This window comes from Oenanthe melanoleuca, chromosome 9 (genome assembly GCF_029582105.1).
Source record: "Oenanthe melanoleuca isolate GR-GAL-2019-014 chromosome 9, OMel1.0, whole genome shotgun sequence".
Classification (NCBI taxonomy): domain Eukaryota; kingdom Metazoa; phylum Chordata; class Aves; order Passeriformes; family Muscicapidae; genus Oenanthe; species Oenanthe melanoleuca.
Genome location: NC_079343.1, coordinates 8,639,988 through 8,662,256, shown reverse-complemented (window position 1 = coordinate 8,662,256; position 22,269 = coordinate 8,639,988). Strand labels below are relative to the sequence as shown.

The window sequence follows — 22,269 nt, the reverse complement described above, 5'->3', positions numbered from 1 at the left end:
GAATCTATACACAGCCATGGGTAGATCTCTCTGTCTCCCTAATTCATCTCGTTTGCACAAATGGAGGGGACTGGTTTGCCTGTTGCTCTTCAATTATTGCTGTGTAAGTGCTATAGGTGTCAGAGCTTGGCTCCTACCTTTAGGAGTGCTGCTTAAGGGCAAAAATTGGAGTATCTTTTCTTTAAATGTGGATTTTGCTGTGCCTTCAAAGACTGTGAAGTTATACATATATACATGTGTGTGTGCACACATGCACCGACAGACTCAGAAGTGCTGTTTACATAATCGTTATAGTGGAAGCTGACAAGCTTTGGTCAAATTCACCCTGTGCAGCTTGCAGGCTGCTTTTGTTAACGTTTCTGCTTGGGGCCGTGGCTCTGCCCACCTGAGCCTGTGCCAGAGGAAGCAGACATGAAGCAAAGCATATTTCCAGAACAGCTGAAGTAGGCTCACTTCAGCATGCCCTTTGTGGTGCACAGGGCAGGACAATGCCCTTGTCCTTCCCTGGACTGAAGTAACCACTAACGAGGCAAGTGCCCATGCAGAGCACTCCAGCTCTGTTGGCAGCTCCTCTCTGCTCCCCCACTGTGCCCATCCCTTCTGCCCAGTCCCCTTCCACCACATCCTACCTGTCTCTGCATGAAGGGGAATAAGTTGCATCTTTGGCTTTTGCTTGCTTTTTTCATGAATAGGTTCTGTGTGGTAGACTCAAAGAAAGCCTTTTGTTGCTAAAACTGCACTTTTTTTCCCAGGTTTAGGTCAGGTAAGGGGAGAGAAAGTGGCTGAGTGTTGCTAGGTTAGAGGTCTATGTAAATTTTTATTTTTTTTTTAAAGCCCTATGATGATTTACAAAACTTTCTTGTTTTTTCCCTGAGATGACCTATGGGCAAATATTTAGTCTAGGCTTCAGAAGTCCTCACTATTTAGAAGCTGTTATTCTTGACATTTTGAAAAGCCAACCAGTTAAATCCAAATTTAAAACTTAGCATTTCTTGTCAGTGGCTGATTTTAGTAGTTTCATGATTAAATTAAATTTTTTAGTTTCCTTCCTAAGGAGAGTTTCAAGATACTGCATAAGCAGAGAGAACAAGTAAGCTGTTGCCTTGTTACCCTGAATTTTTTTTGCAGATTGTGCTGATAATTTTATCAACTGTCTAAAAGGACAAGTGCTAGTCCATGAAGATGGACATGCCCATGCACTGACATTCCAGAGTCAGAAGGCACAGCACAAGGCTGCAGTGCCAGGTGCACAGTCATGGCTGGGAAACAATTCAGGATACACATATGACTGTGTGGAACACAGCACAAAGCATCTTCTCTCCTCCCCCCAGCTGCATGCTTTGCTGAACCACCAGTCCACAGTTGAACCATGAGAGAGGTACTCTTATGAGGGCTGGATCTTTCAAAATTCATAATGAAAGGAGTGATGAGCTCTGCCTTGAGGAACAAGAGTTGTTAGAAGGAGTGGGTTGCGCCCTGTTGCCTGAGAACAATCTCTGTGGTTTGAGCAGCCTTAGCCCTGGCCACGTGTGGGTCACTGTGCTGGAGCAGCTCTGGGGCTCCAGCCAGACCATCAGTTGACATGAAAGTTTTGAGTTAGCTCATCCACATGAGAGGTCCCTAATGCGGGACTGAGGCATTTCTGTTTTTCAAGACATGCTGAATTCTTATAGTAATTTTTAAAGCTGGAACTTAATACAAAGTAGATTCACATAGATTGTGATCCACAAAACAATGGTAGTGTAAGAAATTAGGATTCATCCTATCCCAGCTGTATTTGTACAAAGTAAGTCTTATTTAGTCAAGCAGGTCACTTACTGGTATCAATCAGAGTTTTCATTGAATAAAGAAGCTTTAAAGAATGAAAATTCCTCCTGCCTTTTGTTACTCCCAGCAGGGTCTTCAGCAGGTTTCCTTTCTTATGCTCTGCTTGAGCTGATGGGTACTATAGCATTTTGGCAAGTAATTTCTGCAGCACTAGGAATTGGGGGTTGGATTCTTCATAATTCTTCGTGATTTTCTTTGTAGTAGAATTGTGTGGGAACTGGCAATCCCCTTAATGAAATTTATTGGCATTTTGGCTTCAGTGCTGACACTGAAGAGTATATTAGTTGTGCTGTGTAGCCCTGACTGGATCCTTTCCAAGTGTAATTCTCCTAGGTTTACTGAAAACCATGACAAATTAAACATTTTGGACCTGACGAGGGAATGTATTTTAAGGTGGAAGGGGGTGTGTCAAAGAAAATTTTATTTGTACCACTAATTTTAATAAATTTGTTGACTGTGGATCACATCCTGAGCCAAAGAAAGCCTTTGTAATGTGGCCAGAGAGTTTGTTGACTGTAAATAGATGCAGAACAGGCCAAGCAGTCATAAAGAGGAGGTCTAAATCTGCTGGTCCTGGCTGTGCTTCCTGATCCATACCCCAGGCACCTTTTGCAGACCTTGAATTGCCTGCCCTGTGCTTGAAATGCAAAACTTATTTTCCTTAAAGGAAATCTGTGCCATGATGCAGAGTGTGTTGGGAGCAGAGGGAGGGCAGGCCTGTGGGGTGAAGCATTTTGGGTGGGTGATTCCTGTCACTCCCAGCTCAGCTGCTTGAGGGGGTTGGGAACATCCTAATCCCAGAGTGGCTGTGCTGTCTGTGCTCCCTGAATGCCAGTGCTGTCCTGGGACTCCCTGCCAGGAGTACACAGGGTCTTGGGCTGCTCACCCATGATCTGATGGGGAAAAGGTGCATCTTTTCCCCCATTGGAGATATCCTTCCCATGGAATTCCCCCAGGCACCAAACTGCTCTGCTGCCCTGTGAATAGAGACATACATTGGTCCTACAGAAATGCAAAAGTGTTGTCAACTCCATGAAACCCAGATTGTTTTACAGCCTCAGCTTCAGCTCCTTGAGTGTTCAGGCAGCTGCAGGGAGCACATCTCAGAACTGCTGGGCATGCTGGATCTCTGGCATACTTGAGACAGGGTTAAATTCAGCCTTTGTGCTACATTTTCTCCAAAAGTCATGGAGTCTTGGCTGTTTTTTAGCTTCAGTTTGGACAGACTTGGCAAAGAAATACTCATTGAAGTTGGCCTGCTCTGGTGGAATATAATTAGCTACATTTATTAGCCATATGAAAACATAGAAAGATGTGTTATGTCAGAGACACAGTATTTAACTAGGGAAGGAAAAGAAGAACAAAGGAGTGTGAGAAGCACTCCACGTTGGTATTATCCTAGAAAACAGTTTAATTTGCTGTTGTGAGTTTTGGTGGGATTGGATTTGGTTCATGATATCATTAAGAAGTCTAAAAATGAAGGAAGGTGATGCTGTTGTTTTAGTAAGTGGCTCTTTTTCTTTTAAGTGCTCATTTCAGTATTTCAAATGTATACTAGAATGAATTGTCATTTTTGACAAGCCATAGCTTGGATGGAATATAAAATCTGAGTCTTGCTTGATCTTCACTAATCTGGCCATCACAATAGTTTTGACTATCTTTATGAACATGGTTTCTCCTGTCACAGAGATAGGGTTAGGGTAACTGAAGTCCATCAACTTCTTTCTGTTTCCTTAGTGTTTTTTTTCTTCCTTGTGTGTGGAAGAAAAGGAATTAATTTAAACATCCCTATTAAATTCAATAAATTTTAGATATTCATGATTTGATGTTGGAATAATATGACATTCAAGCATTAGAAAATCATAGCAGTTAGTCTAGCTTATTTTTAGAATGGGGAAGTTCTTGGGATGACTGTTCAGAGACTATAGGTCTCTGTTACATCATTTCCTACTTTAGGGAGTGTTCACAGAGAAGCAGCTTTAGAAGGAAGAGATATAATTGTGCAGAAAAGCTAAGTGCTAGCATCAGTGCATGATGTCTGTGTATCTGGAGGCAAGTCAACTACCATATTTGATTCTGTAATATCAATTATGTGGATATTTTGGGTAATTACCACTGGGAAATATAATCCTTTTTTTACCTAGACCAGAAGATGATGGCAATGAAGCCATATATCACTGATGGAATCTGGCCCGTTTCACCTCTGTGAAACTGTATTGTCCTCCTATGCTGTTGGCTCTGATTTAAATCTCTCCAGTGTTCCAAAAGTGTGGAAGAGCTGGCTCAACATACAAAGCTATTCTACAGTGTCAGGGTGTAAAGTAAACGGTACTGCTGAGAATGTTGTAGCAGGTGAGGAGTCAGAGAATGCCTTTTTACTAGATGTATTCACAACCATTTCAGCACAACTAAATTCATTACTCACTTGAGATGGAGAATATAAAAAGCATTACAGAAATCCAAGCCAGCATAATTTGATTTTGGCCCAGATTGCCAAGTTGGCCTGTTTCCAAGAAGAACAGACAAGTTAAATTGAGAAGAGCAGCACTGTGGTTATTAAATTAGCTTTAAATCAGCCCCACTCATTTACAGATCTCTGCTAGTGCTTGAAGGGAGAAATTTGCTAATCCCAACATCACTGCTTCTGTCTGCTTGGGAGGAAAAAACTGAGCAGCCACCCCAGACCAGCAGAGAAGCTGCTAACTAACCAGCTGCCACTTCCCATCACAACTGCAATACAAGCATTGCACTGCTGAGCCTTGCCAAGTCCAAAATACTGGCTCTGCAAAGGATGGAGTCAGTGTCCACAGAGCAGTCTTATGGTCTGTAAGAACATGCAGAATTGATGAAGAGAGGCATCACGTTTATTATACTGTTATACTTAATGCTGGCAGGGAATGGACTAAACTATCTCTGCAGCCAGTGTATTGACAAGGATGAGCTATTACTTGCATCTCAGATTTATGGAAGCTGGCATAATACAGTATTGCATTTTACACAGGATTTTGCTGTACTGACATGGGAGGGGGAATGTAATTTTTATTGCATCAGTAGGAAAACATCACCATAAATATTGAAGTGCTTCACCGAAAAGTTTTGTAGTAGGTTTAATAATGTCAAATCTGCTTGTATTTAGTTCAGATGTGTAATGTTTCTCCAAAGACTTCTCTGTTAACATCTGTTAAAATGCTTCCATCAGATCATGCCCTTTGCAGCACAGAGCAGGAGAATTAGAGCTGTGGGAACAGTGATGTTCATACTCTTGCTGTGTTCCTCTGCTTCAGGGTTTTCTCGAGTTGTATTTTTGTCTCGTGTAAATGACCTTGCAGCTTCCAAGGAGAAGTTTTCCCCTGGAGTGTTTGAGTAGCTTTCAGCAGTGGCTTCCTGAGCATTGCCTGTTTCTGAAGAGCAATGTGACACAGCTTACCCTGCCTCCACTTGCACCCCAGCATCTGCAGAATATGAGTTTTGAAGGGGATGTAGTTGCATTCACCCCACCTTACTGGGATTTCCAGGGGGAAGAAGGAATACCTCTTCCTTCTGCCAGCCCCAGCAAAAGGGTAGTTTCCACAGGCATAGAAAACCTGTCCCTTTTTATGGTTTTTCCCCATATTTTAAGAGAAGTCCTAAGATTTCTGGGGTTTCCCAGCTCTTCCATAGTCTACTACTTCAATAGGAAGGTGACAACTTATGTCATTAGTGTGCTTAATGTTTTTTAAGGACATTTTGAGAACTGACATTCATGATGTTTCCAAGGAGCATCTGACCAAGATTAAGATTGTGTTGACACTTGTTTTGTTTTGGAGAGCGGGCATTTTATTATTTCAGTGGCATATCTGTCTTACTAAGAGTTGAGATTGTTGTAGAATCATTAGCCTGAGAGTATCATCTCTGGGAAGGGAAGGTTATTGGTGCAGTCAGTGTCACAAATTTTCTGCAGAAAGTGTTCATGTTTTAATGAAACCTCTACACAGGAAAAATGCCTGTGTGAAGCACTGATGCCTCATAAATGTCAGTGCATGTATTTCTTTCACTTTGAGTTTTCTGGTAAATGGTTGCTATAAGGTTTCCTACTGAAGGGAACAGTTGCAGTACTACAAGTTTGCTTTCTGCTGAACTTGAACTGAGTGAACTTTGTTCAGGCCTAGGCATCATTATCAAAATCAGTGGTACAGCAGAGATGGTACACTCAGTGTGCACTGGTGTTTTCACTTCTTGGTTTAAACTCCTTGAAATATATATTTATAAAGTAACATTTAATAAGTAGATGCAAAGACAGATTTTATGACAGAAAGTCTGAAACTCCTGCCAAAAAGATACTGCAGTGACAACACAGTTTGGAAGGGAATGAGAGCAAGCTGTGTATAGTGATGTGGCCAAGTGACCCCATTAAGTTCCTGTGGGGAACCACTGTCAGCAAAAGGCAGAGAGAGACCTCTCTAAGGGATATGGCTGATGCTGAGCCCAGGAGCTCCTTGAGCAGGGCTGGATCACTGTGTGTCAACTGGGGCAGGCCGGGACTAAATACTGGCTTGGGACAGCTTAAGGTGATCTGGCTGGGTTCATAGCAAGTCTTATGTCCTAGTAGGGCTCCTTGTCTTAACTGGACATCACAAAAACAGAATCCAGTCCTGTCACAGAATCTAAATCAAACATTAAAGTGGTTTTCTTCTTTTCATTTGTAACTGTTGTTTTGATCTTGCCTGTCTTTTACAATCCATTCATGTCTCAGCATCAGTAGATACTGCCTATGGCCTGTGAATGCTAAATAGTAATGATTTTTAGAAGTTTATTTCTCTTAAGTGTGCAAATGGGAGTGTGAGAGTTAGCAGATTGAGAAGAGAGGTAACAGATTGAACTGCTGAATGAGCAGTTCTAACTTGTTTAATTGCCTTGCCAGACTTTGGTGGAGCTTTGATGCTTTAAACAGGGAGTTGGAGTAGATGACCTGCAGAGGTCCTGAGTTATTTTGTGATTCTTGCATCAACTGTTCAGCAATTGAAGAACTTTCTAAGAACATGTGTATTCCTGTGTTGTAATCTAATTTGTGTGGCTGTGTTACTGATACTTAATTAAACTTTTCATGGATGCATTTGATGCGAAGGGGAGTCATGGACTCAGTATAGAAGGGAAACAATGTTCATAAGAAATCTTGAGATGGCTGTGATTACAGAACAAACAATATATTTCTAGGAGTCAAAAGGGAGAGGGACTATTGCATTTGAATCATTATATGTATAATGGACCATACATGAATGAGATAGGTAAAATCATACACGATGGACAATCTCACTGGAGAAATTTTTTTTGTGGAGATGTCAAAGATTTCTTTTTCAATATACCTTGGTTCTGATTTAGGGAAGACAGAGGGAAATTTTATATAATACTGACTATTCCAATGAAAGTACAGTGGATAAAATACTACTTGTCTAATGTCCACTTTTGAATATGACTAAGAGAGTAAATGTTCTGTATTTGCTTTCCACTAGTGTCCTTTTTCTCTCTCATCACTTTCTTTTCCATCCCTTCTGGCAGTTCTCTTGCCCTTTCTCATTCACTCTTCCTGATGCTTACATCTTTGAATTGAGCAAATGTTCTCACTCTAGTACATGACTCTTCATTTGTTTAATGTATTCTAGCATGTCAGGCAGGCTTCTCTTTTTCTATTTTTGGGTTGTATTTCAAGACAATGTGACTTTACTTTTTCCTGCAGTGGTTTCTTTACTGCTGTTTCAGGCAGTAGTAGTACTGGTGTGATGATACTAGTCCTGCTTTCTGACAAGAGAAGCCATGGAGGTGGACACCAGATAGTTTATCCCAGGATAATAACCTTGGATTATTACCAAGTAAAACAATATGGTGGTTTTCACAAGTTGCTAGCAGTTCAAAAGGTGAATTGTGTAAGACAGTGAAGAAACAAGTAGATTTCTTATTTTGAAATGTATTAAGTTTGCAGTCCTATCTATGTTTAGTTCAAACTGTGTCCATCAGTTTTTTTGATGTATTTATGGAGAAAGAGAAATCCTGAGACTTCCAGGTAAATTAACGTGGTGGTTTCAGTCTCTGTAAGGAGCTGACAGGTTGCTCTGGAGTTTTGAGGTGGAGAGTGGCTGTTACAAGTGGCCCAACTTCCTCACTTGACTCTCATGCTCAGATGCAACAAGTCAGGAAGAATAGAATGAAAGAAGTTATCCATGCTTTGGTGTCCAAAAGCAAAAATTCCACAGATCTCAGTTTATGAAGGGGGAGGTAAGCAAATTTGTGTGTAGAGAGATCACCTGATCTTTTCTTTTTTTTCCCCAGCAGGAAAAACCCAAACTCTTGGAGCCTTTGGATTATGAAGCTGTTATCACAGAGATTGAAAAAACTATTGGGGACAGCCCGTTTAAGGATCTGATATTATTCCCTGATGATGACTTTTCAGTAAGTACAAGGCAAATGTGTTATTCCTTCGCTTAGGTTTGTTCTGTTCATTGATTTAATCTCCACTGCTAGAGGGAGAGCTAGAAGTTGTCCAAGGGCTCTCTAAGATTTTCTCAACTCATGCATAATGCCATACTTCCCTCCCAACAAATTCGTTGGCTTTAGGATTTTTTTTTCCTCTGACATTTATATATGCATGACTTTACTGCTCAGAATTAGATAAAACTTGAAGCCCTAGTTGTTCCCAGATATATTTCAGGAACTCACTAAACATGTTATTCTATAATGTATACTTGTCTGTTTGCTCAGCACAGTATTAGTTTGGCCAGTCCTGGAATCTCTCCCTACTATTACAGCCTAATTTATTTGGTAACTTCTGTTCCTGTTCTGTTTGATGTATTTGACCACTAGATAGAGTCTGTGGTGCTGAGGAAAGCTCTCATGGTGGAACACTGAGGAGCAGTGGATCCCTGACCCCACAGCCAAGGAGCTGCCTGACCTCATCCTGGGTGCCCCATTGCTTGTCCTGGCAAAGTGCAAAGACACTGAGAGCCTGGAGGCCCAGGGCAGCTGTCCAGTGGCAGTGCTGGGGTGCTCAGAAGGGAGCCTGGGGAAGGTGTGTTGCCAAGCAAGTGCATGGGCAGATTGCCTGCATTGAACAGCAGCTTTTGCAAAATCACCCCATCTTTGTATAACATTTAGGTTTTGATGAATAGGCATTCTCTAATGGAAAGACATTTCAATTTGTGACCAATTGTAACTGCTCTGTGAGGGCCCTTCCCATCAGCTCATGGCACTGCTGCTGTCCTAGGAGGGCAGCTTAATCTAATCGACTGCTTTGTTTTACTAAATGGCTCTATTTCCTTGGTGGCATTAACTGAGTTAATGTGCTCATGGGATTGAGAGAAGCTAAACAGAATAGATTTCCTCTTTATTGTTAATTCCTTTATCCATTTTGCACATTTGTCAATTTATGAAATTGAAACTTAGCGTTACAAAGCTGGCTAGACATCCTGTGTGCTGTCCCAAGGCCCCTGAGCCCTTTGATTTAACTGAACTCAAGTCCATGGAGCAAATCTCAGTGAAAGAAGAATCTTGTCCTACTGCTGAGGACCTCTGTCTGTCAACCATATTTTTGTATCCTTCTTTTCATTTTATTTCAAGCAGTCGTTGCCTGAATTTTTGTAGCTGGTTCTATTTTAGTAGCTAGTTCCTCTGTTATACTTTGCAGCTATTTGGCATAATCTATTTAGAATCAAAAAATAATAAGAACAAATAGATAAAGACAGATGACAGAGATAGTGGCATGGTAGAGGTGGTCTGTACTCACAGAAGAGCAAAGGCTGAGATAGGTAGGGTCCATATCCTTGCAATGAGCCTCTCTCATCTTTATCTCCTGTTGAAGTCAGTGTTAGTGGCAAGAACCTCTGTCACCAGACTGGACTGCAGGGCTTTTGTCCCAGGCAGGTTTTCCAGTTGCAGGGTATCTATTTACAGTCCTGCTCCCTCCTGCTGAAATATTACCTGAGCAGAAAAGTCTGGGTCAGCCATTTGAGTAGAAAGAGATTCACATCTGACTGAATTAGGAGGTTCCCAGGCTGGCTCTGAGTGGGATTTAATGTGATAATGCCCAAGGAAATGGTGGACAGCTCTGTTTAACTTCTAATGATTACACTTTCTGCAGACTTCATGTCTCAGTGTTGATACAGCCTCAGTTTGGGCCTGTGGGTGAGCACATCCTATGGGCAAGAGGCTCTTCAGAGTGAAACCCCAACCAAAACAGTTGGCTGAAGTAGTGAACATAGGAGAAAATTCTGCTTTTAATAATGATTTCCTATTTTTGGATCTATCATGTTAGCCACATGTGTCAGCTATGGATGAATTATTGTAGCTGCTGTTTCATCTCAGATTTGCTTCTCTTTTTGACTTGCATTCAAAGAGAATGCTGTTATTCTCACAAGACTCCAACAATGACTTGTTGGTCATTTCCAAAATCTTATGTGGAGTCTGATAGACTGTCTTCCTCCATTCCCTGCATCTCCACTGAAGAGTACAAGATGTATGCATTACAGATGCCTTCTCTGGTTTTATTCCAGTTGGGGAAAAGATGCTTCACTTCATTTGTAACCATGCCTAATAATCCCTTAAAAAAAAATATTCACATCAGTTCCACTTCTTGTTTTCCAAGCAATTCCTTCCTTACAACTCGTTTGCTTGCCCAAAGTCCATTTTCCATTTCAGAAAAAGCGCGTCAGCTCAGTTTCATTTTTCACCCATTCTTGGATCCCATGAACAATTTTCCCTTCTGTTGCTGTGCTGTGAAATAATGGCCAGTGGAAATTTCTGCAACAATGCATCAGTACAGAGCTTACACTGTACTTCTTGGGTAGTAAGAGGGAGTTGATGGCCTTCTTGTTGTACTTATAAAAAGCTTGGTGATGATCCTGGTAGTTTTGTATCCTCACCGTTGGGTTGCTGTCCTTCCTTCACCTTCTCTTCCCCAAACCTGGCCACACTGTCCTTGCCAACTGGAACTGCTGCTGTCTGGGATTCCTATTTGTCATTTTTCTGCTGTGTGTTTGCCAGAAACGAAGCCATGAAGGAAGTGTTACACCTTCCTTCAAGTTGGTCTCACTCCCACCTTTAACTTTTGACATCTTAGCGTTACCTGGGTTTGTTGTCATATATCTGTATTTCTGCTCCTAAGCACTGTCATATATCCAAACAAAATACTTGCTGTATCCTTTCATAGGTATTTTTTATCTTTTTTTTCCATCCCTTCGAAATTTACTGAACACCCAGCAATCTCTTTTCAAATCTCCAGGGTCTGAAGTCTTGCTTAAAATCACTGCTGCTCTTCCTTAGTGGCAACAGGCTCAGCACTCCTTTTCCTGTGTGGAGATTTAGTGACTAAATATGTTAATGGTATATTGGTAAATATAGGTTATTTGTTTTAAGTATTTATTAGTCACTTAAATTTGTATAGTATAAAAGCATTTTAAACTCTCTGGGTCATGAACATTTGTTCTTCCTTTTCACGTATGACTTTCCTAAATCTGTTTGAAAAGCAGAACTCAGACTTTTTTAAACTTTTTTTATAAATATGGCTGAATGCCTGGTTTTCAACCTGCAATAGAAACAATAATTCGTTGCCTAAATTTAGGACAGGTGTAAGATGGCAAAACTTGCCTGCATAATGCAAAACCTATTGAAGTTCAGTCTGATGTGCTCCTGACTCTTTGGGCTTCTGAAAGCCCACCTGGGAGCCCTGTTCCCTCCAAGCATCACAGGAGCCTTAGAAGAGGAGAGGCTGGGTTGTGAAATTGCTGTACTTGCCATCACTGCAGGCGTGATTGTTTCCAGGCTTCTTCTTTCAACTCTGAGCAAAAGCCAAAATCTCCCTGTTTTTCACTTTGTGAAACCTCTGCTTTCTAGATGCTGTGCAGGGACAAAAGTTGTTCATTTGGATACAGAAGGTCATAACAGAGCCAGATACATCTGTAAGGGGAGGGAACAAGAGTCATCAAGGGCACTGTCTCTTAACATGAAATGTATGTGCCACAGGGGCAGCTGGAAATGCTGGCCTTGGAGCCTCCTTGGAAAAACCCCTGGAAACCTGTTATTTCTAAGATCAGAAGAGTTACAGTGGTGAAATCATGAGTTATTTCAAATAGCACGTGATGTAGCTCCCACTTTCCTTGTGAGTATCTGTTCATTCTTAGAGGAGCAGAAATTGAGTCCATTACTCTCATGATTAATGGGGTTATGGGTATCCTTGGCATCTAATTTGTATGGGCTGGCAGAGGCAGGACAGTGACAGGTATCTGGACTCCTAGGGAGGCTCTCCAGCTGTTTAATGAGAGCTGATGCAGTCAGCCAAGCAAGCTGTGGGCAAAGCATAGCCCCTCACACTGAATGTGATTCAGGGAGTGATGGGGCAAAATCTGTCCTTTAAATGTGCTCTGTTCCTGCTTTCCTTTCTCTTTGCCCCCACACAGGTGGTGAGGTCTGTGCTGGGACTGCAGCCTGTCAGGGAGCCCTGTGCCACAACAGCCTCTGCACCATGCTATTTGTACAGCACAGGTGCATCTTAGCCTTCTTTTTTATTTTGATGGACTATGTCATTGCATGTTTTGGTGACATTAAGTAAATCTGTTTACTTGGATGAAAGTGGAGCTGAGCAGCTTTTCTCTAGAGAGCCTGAACTGAGGTGTTACCAGGGAGGAATGTGTCAGCCCCTGTGTGGTTAGGTCTCTCCGAAGGGTGGCCTTTGCAGGAAGTAAATATCATTGTTGTTGATGCATCCCTCTACAGATTTAACCACTGCTAACATGCTTTCAGACTAAAAGCTGTGCAGAATAGATTTAGACTGAAAATGTTTGAAATGGCTAATGGAGTTTGAACTCCATTTTCAAATGCTAAATTCACCATGTCACTGGGAAGTAGTCATTGCCTGAAAGCATTACTCCTAATCAGTGTTTGAGAAGGAGCAGTATTAACTTCTGGCTTTCATTGTAGAAGGTGAATGTGGCAAGGGAAGGTGCTTAGTGAAATTGCACCTTATAACTCATCCAACCTGGGGCCAAGAGCTTATGCAAAAGAGACAGCCTGGCAGTTCCAGAAATCGTGGTTAGATACAGGATATTTGTATAAAATAAATTAAAAATAATTCAGAAGAATTAGACTTGAGTGCTTTAGGCTGATACCTGCATTATTTGATTACTACAGTTTGTATGCACAAATGAGAGGGTAATTGGTCTCTGGCTTGAGCAAACAATTGCTATGATTGCCTAAACATTAGAAAATTAGACTGAATTCACAGCACATTTATAAATACTGAATTCTCCAAGTAAAATCTCTGATTTTTTGGATGACTGTTTCAGAAGCATATATTATGTTGTTGAAATTTAGTTCTTTTCTGAATAAAGCAGTTTTGGTAAATAATGCCATGCCTGATCAGCCTTTAAGAGCATTTAACTTTGGAAGTAATCGACTGTGAACAGGAAGAGCCTTTGTGGTCAAGCTTTTGCAGCTAAGTGGTTAAACATAACTAGTTCTCAGAAGGGAAGTGCTTTGTAGTTTCTAGTGCAAGTTTAAATATAACAATATGCAACATTTTCCACGTCCCAATTCTTTGTAAATAAGCCTGTGATATTCTTTGTCAAAGTCTACAAAGGCAACAAGCCATTGTTACCTGATTTCTCAGTTTTGCAGGGCTGTGTTTCTTTATTTCAAGTGCAGTCTTGTTGGGAAGGATGGTGGGGGAACATACCATGGAAAGAACAGTGGGCTTGGGTTACCTGTCTTGTTCAGCTACAGCATTTTTAACAGGCTATGTAAGGAGAGGGAGGCACAATGGCACAATAACCCCACTAAGACAAATATTAGCTCTCTCAATCACTGTGTTCATATCAGTTGACAAGAAATGTATTAGGTAAAAAAACTGGCTTGCTCTATGTCTTACCTACAAAGAAAGATACTGGAAACTACTTTCTGTGGAATACATGGAGCAGGCAAGTTTTGCTGCGGGCAAGCAGAACAGGCTGTTGGTTTCTCTGAAGCTTGTTCACCATCATGACAGGGTCAGTGTGAGGTAGAGGGTGCTTTACATCTCTTCTCCTGTGGGCTCCCACTCTGCCTCACTCTGGGAAGAGCAGTGCATTTTCAGCAGTGCTGGGAGGATGGTGCTTGGTGGCTGCAGGGCCCAGCCCTGGGAAATATCATATATTTCATATATAACATATCCATATCATGGGCCACAGGGCCACCCCAGACTTTCCAGCTGTGCTCAGGGATTGTGTCTTGTTGTGACTGCTTAAAAAGTGTTACTGCTTAAAATGTCACATACGTGTAGAGTAAAAGGAATAAGGTGCATTTCAGAGACTGTGGGTACTGCTGGGAAGCCCCTAAGCAACCAAGAATTCAGACATCTATTACTAAGCATGGCCTGAAAATTCATACTTCTCTGTCTTCTGTCACTTTTACTCATAGACTCATTGTAAATCACTTCATGCAGGCAGGGGTCACACAGCTGGGTAGAGCCCAGGAGCCCACATTTAGTAAATTGTGCTCAGTTTGTCAGAACAATGGGATTCTTTTCACTTTCTGGTGTCCATGAGGCCACCATCATTTTTTTCTGAGAGCCATGGTTTAATCATATTGTATCCTGAGGTCTCTGGGTGAAAAGTTTGGGGAATCCCGTGATGTCTCTGCCTGGTGACAGATATCTTTCTTTCATAACTACTCATGTGGAAAGTGATGAGAAATCAGAGTGGTTAATGTAAACCCTAATGAAAAATGCCATCAGTAATATGCAGGCACTCATGTAGAGTTTGGGTGCTTCTATTTATAGAGTGAAAACATTCACCTTTTAGTCAGGGGGTGAGAATATGGAGCAGAGCCTCAGGGATGCAGTAGCTTTTGCAGGCTGCTTCATGGTATTAGTACATCAAGATTCTTCATAAACCAGCTGTGTGCCACAGACCTTCCTCTGGGAATCGTGGAAGAGAAAATGTGTTTGGGAGGCCAGATTTGTCTGAGTTTCAGTCCTTTGCCATCTTGAATGACAGTTTCTCCATTGTCACTGAGAGCATAATCTGGGCTGCTGGGCATTGATTTGGGTTGTTTTCTGCTCTTATGGCAGAGAAAGAGTAGTTAATAGTACCCCAAGGCTTCCTCTCGTGGGCCGTGTGCCGCCTTGGCCCAGCTCGGGCCCCGCGCTGCCGCCCTGGGAACCAGGAGAAGCTTGGCTCCCTGTGGAGAACTGCAGCAGATCCACTTCTCTCTGTGGTTTCCTGCTCTGGGGCCTGACAGCAGCTGCTCTCAGAAAAAGGCCTTGGTTTGTGCAGGCTGCAGGAGGCTGAGGCAGTGCCTGGAGTCCCTTGTCAGCCCTGTCCTGCCATGCCCGCAGCTGGGAATGTCCCTCTGAGAAGCTGCTGCCAGTTCTCCTTGCTCTCCAGCCACTGAGCTGTCCTGTGCTCCTTTTGCACCTTCCTAGGCCGACTCTGCTCCTCTCTTCTCCTTTCCAAAGAGTCAGAGCTTTTATTTCTGTCTCCACATTCCTTGCCAGAAAGGCACGAGGTGGAGAAGGGAAGTGGAGGAAGCAAGTATCACTGTTGGATTTGGCATGTATGTCTGGGAGAGGATGTAAGGAAGACTTGACTTTTTTTACCAGAAACCTCAGAGACTGAAGCAACTCTGCTTGGAACAGTTTTATTCCCAGAAATCTAGTTGAACATTGTTCTTGCTTGTAATTAATGCCTTAGCTGATAGTATTGAATGGTGTGTGTGGGCAGGAGCTGGTTGTAGTTGTTGGTATGCATGTGTGTTGGCTGCATGACAAACTGAAAAATGCAAGCCATGATAACAAGGTTCTTAACCTCTTCCTGAGACAAAACTGCTGTTCTGTGTGGCTTTGACTAAATTGCATGTTTTTTTGTTTATTGTCAGATAGACACAATTTCACTGGAAATCAGGACACTGTATCCTTCTGTACCTGAAGATGCAGAACAAAAAGCAGAAAATTTATTTGTTAGAGAGGTGAGTATCTATTTTAAATGAAACCAAGAGTTTGGGGGTGATTTGCTGTGTTGCAGTTGCCTGTTGTGAGATGTTTGTATCTAAATGAACTGAATTAGCCTGTCATTGTACTGTTTTCCAACTGCATTCCCTGTCACCACTAGTCCTCTGATATTGATGTTGGTATTTTTACATCACTGCTAATGATTGGTGATGTGTATGTGCTTTGCACTTTGAAAATATTGATATTTCCAAAAATAGATAACCAATTGGCACCGGTTTAGACTCTTAGGTGTTATTACAAGGTATGTATCTCATTTGGAAGTGTACATATGAGGAGTAGGTGCACTGTGAAGGGTGCATAGGAGTTTGTATTTATTGTCAGTATTTAGAGTCTGTTTTACCTTACCATTGTAGAAAGTACAATGAGTTCTTCCATGACAGTTAGAGGCCCACCAGGAGTGAATAATTGCTCTACCTTTAAACAACCCCTATGGCTGTATTGTTTCCATACTTGATCTCAGATTGTAGGAAAAGATTTCTCATCTTGTTGCCTCAGGAATATTTTGTGTCATCACTGGTTTTATCATTTTGAAGGACTTTAGAGGGGCTGGTTGCACTGTTCAAAGGAATTTACTTTAGATGGCCCCCTGAACATTCTCATTTTTCATTATAGAGGTGCAATATAGCTCACCATTTGCACTAACAAAATAGGTTTACGAAACTAAATTTTTGGCCAGCTTCTAGAAGGAGTTTAATTCCAAGCACTTATATTTAGCCCATAATGTGATGGTTCTTGGCCTTTTTTTTTTTTTTTTTTTTTTTTTTTACAGATTGGGATTTGTCTCACCTTGCTTCTGGTCTGAAAAAGTAGTTCATGTGCACTATAATTGCAAGAGGAAACTGTGGAGGAAAAGTCAGTCACAGACAAACACAGGGATAGAAATCATGGAATCCAAAATTAGGCAGAAATGTAGCTGGCCCTAGTTCTTTTCAGCAGGTCTGAAAAGAGCAATAATAATTTACTGCCTGAACTTTGCCATCTTTGTTAATGTGGCAGCAGTGTTAAAAGATATCATAGCTTGTGGAGTTATCTACCTTCCCAGAAGCCTCACTGGCCTTTCAGCACTTTGAGGTCTGCTTTTTATTTTAAGATTCCACAAGTTGCAAGGCCAGCTCTGCGCTCATGGCTTTACAGAGAAAGTGGTGGGTCTAAAAATGGAACACAGTGCACAGTGCTGAATCGTTACAGCTGAGCACACCAGGGGATGCTAATGGCAACCTGCTAAAACACATATTGAGCACATCTATTAGCTCTCTCTGCAGCACCAGTGAGCCAAGGGGAGGAGGAGAGAGGAGCAAAGCAGTGGAAAAAAAGTGTTACAGGACTCAACTTGTGCATGGAAGAGTGGCAGGGTAAAGACCCTGTTTATAGTAGTAATGCATATGCTACAAAGCCTATATGTGTATATATATTTATATATGCACACATACACACAATAAGTTAAACTCCATTAAGGGGATGGTTTCCAGACCAAAATTAGGCAAACTGAACACAGGGTTCTGTGAAGATGTGTGGGTGTAGTCCCCTGCAGCAGCTGCAGAGATTGCACTGCCCTAGCAGCAGCCTGTTGTGTTCATGGCAGGTGTTCATTGGTGAGCTGCAAAAGAAGGGTCTGCGCTTGGAGGGGAAACTAATTTCCTCTATATGGTGCAGTTGAGGGCATGGTACTGAAACCCTTTCAAGACCTCAGATCCATGATCTCTTGTCTCTTTCTTCTGGATGCTTGTGGTGTTCAGAGGGTCTTGTCTATGAGATGAGGTCATTTGTAAAGGGTTGTCAGAAGTCTGTGATTATGCCTTAACATCCTGTCTGTTTCTTCCTGTCTGTGTTTCCCACTGGTAGCAGTAGGAAAGCTTTTCCTTCACCTCTAGCCCTTTCATTGTTATAGCACTTCAAGGATGAGGGGTTTTTTCCCAGCCCTTACCAAAATCCATACAAAGGCAGCTTGGGGATTTGATCAGATTTCCCTCCTTCATAGAGGCACCCCAGGAGGACTCAATTGCCTGGGCAGTATTGGTTTATGGATCCAAGAGAGCTGACAAGACAGATGGAGAAAGATGAGGCTGATTTTGCTGAGGAAAGCTTTCAGTATCGATGACATTAGATGCTTCCACCTGTAGTGGAAAGTTTCTGCCTCTGTTTGTGTATTCAGTTCTCTTAGTACCACTTTTGGATTCCTCAGGAACTCATAACTTTCCCTGTTGGTGATATTGAAATGTTACTATAATGGGTAGGGCAGAAGAATTGACTTTAAATAAGATGTTTTACCATCTATGTTTTGCTGGAATTCTAAAATGAAAATGTAAAAGAAAATAAAACTAAGGTGACAAATAAATAATCCTTTAAAAAGTATTTTATGCCTGCAGAAAGAATATTTTACATATTATGTTTGATTAATATCTGAGTCCCTTTATTAATTTATACCTAAGTATTGGCTATATTTTAAAGTTAATACTTTGTGAATTAATTGTTCCTATACCTGCAGTTGTATTAAGATAGTTTCCTTGTGGATTTTTCCACCTTGACTTTTCTTAGGCAGGACCAGCCTGAGGAGCTAAATCAGGTTCCAAGAATGGAGAAGTTTCTGGAAACTTTTAAAGCCAGAATCAAATTATCTTCAGTGGTTTGTTGTTTTAAGTATTCCTAACTTCCTTTATCATGTTGTTTCCTTCCAAATTCTGAATTTTCTCATTCCTCACAGAATCTGCTGCACGTCTGCTGCGTTTTTCCTAGTCAGCATTGTCATCACAGTCCATAATTTTGGCAAAAAGAAACATAATAAAATTCTTCCTTTTAGACAATAAAATAATTTCTAATATCACCTTTCCTAAGTCTGTATCCTGAATATGCAGATCAAAAGGTAATTCTTGGGATTTTCCCCACATTGCATTTGGAAATATAAAGGGATAGTGCACTTTGCTATTCAAAGTAACATTTTGAGGAACTTAAGCTATCTAATTGCAATGTGTTTAATCCCATATTGGTTTGCAGGGGCAGGAGGAGTGATCATCCAGGGTGAAAAACAAATCAAAATGAAATAGCAGTGTAGGAATATTGCAATTTCAAATTCACAAGTGAATGCTGTAGTTAATTTTGTCTATGATAATACAGAGTTCATGTGGGTGGGTGTCTCTGAACTTTCCTGTTGAGGTTTTCCAGATGCGTAAGAGGGAGTCGTCACTTGTAGTGACAAATCTTTTTATTTGAGATTTTGCAGGTTGGGTGTACAGAATCTGTAAGTAATTATGAAACATGAGTTTTATTAATCACAGTGTAAAAAAGCCACAGCCTCCTGTATAATTTCTGAAAGTGGTAGTGTGCCCATAGTGTTGATTTCTGAGACTTTTTGATTTGCAGGCTGGTCTGCATTGTTCTTGCCTCTTTCAAAATCCAAGCCCCTGCATTGCTTGCCCTGCCCTGTTCCACCTCAGAATGGCCACTCTGCCAGGGTGAGAGGCTGAGTTTGTGCATGCAGCTCCTCTGCAAGGAGCCCACTTGTTCCACCAATTACTTGTACTGTCTGTGCACCTCTGTTTGTGAAGACCACACACTAGTGCTGTCTTAGGATACAAGCAGGGAAGTTGTTTGTTTCCTTTGTGTTTCCATCACTTCCCATTTTTTTTTGTTTTGTTTTTCTTTTTTTATTTGTTTGTTTGGATTTTTGTTTGTTGGTTGTTTTGTGGTTTGTTTTTTTTTTCTCATCCAAAAGGTTCCTTTCCATTACTGGGTAAATCTTTAAGTGTCTTTTTCACAGTGATAGCCATCATGCTGTCCTCACCTGAACCAGAGATAAGTTACATGTGTCTGTCCCTGTAAGAAAAAATTAGGCCATCTGGACAAAAACAAAATAGAAAAAGAAAAAAAAAAAAAAAAAAAAAGCAGCAAAGACCTTAGTTTGATAGGGCCCCTGGGAATGGGCTGAGCTGCCTGTTTAATTAACAGAGCAGTAGAAAGTTCATGCAAACATGTGCCAACCCTCCCACATCCCAAAACTTCCATTTCTCTGTCTATATTTTTCCTCCCCCACAGTTCACTTGAGCTCAACAGCCCCTGCATTGGTGCCTCTGTTCTTTGCCAGGAATAGTAGTATCCAGCTCTAGCCTTTTCATGAAATCTCTGCCTCTATAAAGGTTTTACTTGCTCTTCAAATCAGGTTTGCATGTATCATTTCTCATTGCTAAAACCTAATTTCTGATAATAATTTCCAGTTTTAAAAAATCATTCTAAGTCAGTACAGTTAGCAGAAGTATTTAATTTTTAGTTGGGATACTCTGAAGAGAAAATCTCTACCCTTTTTTTGGTGTTACTTTTTAAGTTAGCTCTGTTTTCCCCACAGAAGCTAGTTCAAGAACAGTGGTAGCTGTTGCACTGGGTTGGCTTGTCTTTTGTGAATTTACTGGGTTATACTTGAATGTGCTGCTTTGTCCCCTTTGATTTTTATTTTGATTAGCTTTTTCTTGGAGAAGCACAATAAACCTTTATAGCTGCAAGCTAAGATACTGTGGCCTACTCTATAGGTTATTCACAACTGCTTTTTTTGAAAATACCAGCCTATAATGTTTGCAATAAAAGCCTGCTTTGAGAGTTCTCTGTGGGCTTTAATTGCATCTGTTAAATAAAATACATAGTAATGAAAGTACCACAGGGGAAAAGTGGCCTTTTCTGTAGAAGGTTCCACTTGGTTTACATTTGCCAAGGAGGAGTGATCTGGAGATTATGGGCTCACCCTCACTCTTGCTTATGTAGAATAGAGTGTATGTAACTCTTGTAAGAGTAGGTGACTGTCACACACATCTCAAACAAATACAAGAATGACCAAGTTGTTTTATGAAGAATCATAAAACAAAGTTTGGTGTGAAGTTGGGTTTTTTATTATCTCTACAGAGGCCAAGTGCAATCAGTGCTGGAGTGAGTTTCAGGAGTAGCTTTGACCCTGTCCCTGGCAAGTGCAGAGAGAGTCAGTTATAATGCTGTAATATTAATCTTCATTCTTGGAGAATGTGATTATATTGTCTACTGGTCACACTTCCTTCTACCTCTGTAAAATAATGAGGTCTTGTGTCAGATGAGAAGGTAAATACTGGATCCACGTGGAATGTGTTTACTGCCTTTGGTTGTGCTGAACTGCCTATACTGTGCACCCTCTTCCTTGTTGCCTTTTCCACACTCTAAACTAAATAAAGCTATTACAGAATACTCTGAATACAAAGAAGATGACTTCCTGAAATAATTTCTGGGTGCATACTCTGCATATTTTGCACAAGATTTTTAAAGAGAGGTCTTTTAAGCCAATGCTAAGTAATTTAGACAGCCCATCTCAGGTTTGCTCCAGCAGCCTGATAATCCTCTCTCTGTGCCTATGAGGCAGAGACCCTTGTGCAAGCAATGACTCCCATGGGCATTTCAGAAGAAGCTGGGAATGAAGAGTGGGAATATTCCCAGTTGAAGCAGTCAACCTTGTTATACTAATTTATTATTGTCCTTTTATTCTCTTTCCTTCTACTTTCTCTACACAGCTTTTGGCATTTAGACACCTTTGATCTATCTGCTACTCTATTCTGTTTGACTCCTGGAGTTTCATGCCTTTCTCTAAGACTGTCTTTACTGTTCCCACCTCAGATTCCTTTCAATCCTACTGCTTCTTTCTCTACTGTAGATATCGGTCCTTTTCCTTCTTAATGTGCCTCCTTTTCCCTATGGTCTTGGGCAGCAGACTTCTACTGTTGGTTTCTAGGCTTGATCCCTCTCTTCTTTTCCATCTCAGGTGGACTGGCACAAATTTTCAGGTAGAGCATAGAGAGAAAATAATGTGATACTGGGGTAAAATCTTTAGCATGCTGTACAAATATCAGTTGTAATTTATACTCTGTATGAAGAATTGCTGGAAATTCTGACATTGTGTCATTTTTCTCATAGATGTGCATCTTAGCAGTAACTGTACATACTTCATGCATCTTGTTCCCTTTCAAAATGTCATGTTGTGTTTAACTGCATTGATAAAAGTTCTGTATGAAATAAATTGCACAGATATTCTGGTCTGTTTGACAGCACAGCCAAGCCCTTCTGTATACTTCAGGTTTGGCTTCCTTATTTAAGAGAGATTGATGTACTTAGAACAATTTCCAAAGGCAAATGCAAAACCAGCAAGAAAATTTTTAGACAGTCAAAACTACACGATGACATGACTGAGCAAATTCAGTGTGGAAGGGAAAATGAGATTGGTGAAAAATTATAGTCCTATTGATATATTTCTTAATGTTAAAAGATCAATCCTTAAGGGCAGAATAAGAAGTAGAGAGCTTGTGCTGTAACAAAGGGGAGTAAAAAGAGTAAGGCAAATGTATTTACAGTGGAAGGCTTAGGTAATGAAACAGGATGCAAACAAAAATATGTAATCAATGTCCATTGAGGAAGTCAGACCTAAACTAGATCATGTA

At 41.0% G+C, this 22,269-nt stretch overlaps 1 protein-coding gene across 3 annotated transcripts in view; it reads left to right on the top strand.

The window, feature by feature from the left end:
• Positions 1-22,269, top strand: part of DOCK10 (dedicator of cytokinesis 10) — a 140,058-nt gene that overhangs the window by 46,449 nt on the left and 71,340 nt on the right. For 2 of the 3 annotated variants that reach the window (XM_056499007.1, XM_056499009.1), the window contains exons 2-3: positions 8,134-8,250; positions 15,700-15,789. In XM_056499007.1, coding sequence (XP_056354982.1) covers positions 8,134-8,250; positions 15,700-15,789 — 207 coding nt within the window. Of the gene's footprint in view, positions 1-8,130; positions 8,251-15,699; positions 15,790-22,269 lie in introns of all 3 variants that reach the window. The other variant, XM_056499008.1, reaches the window with a different exon arrangement.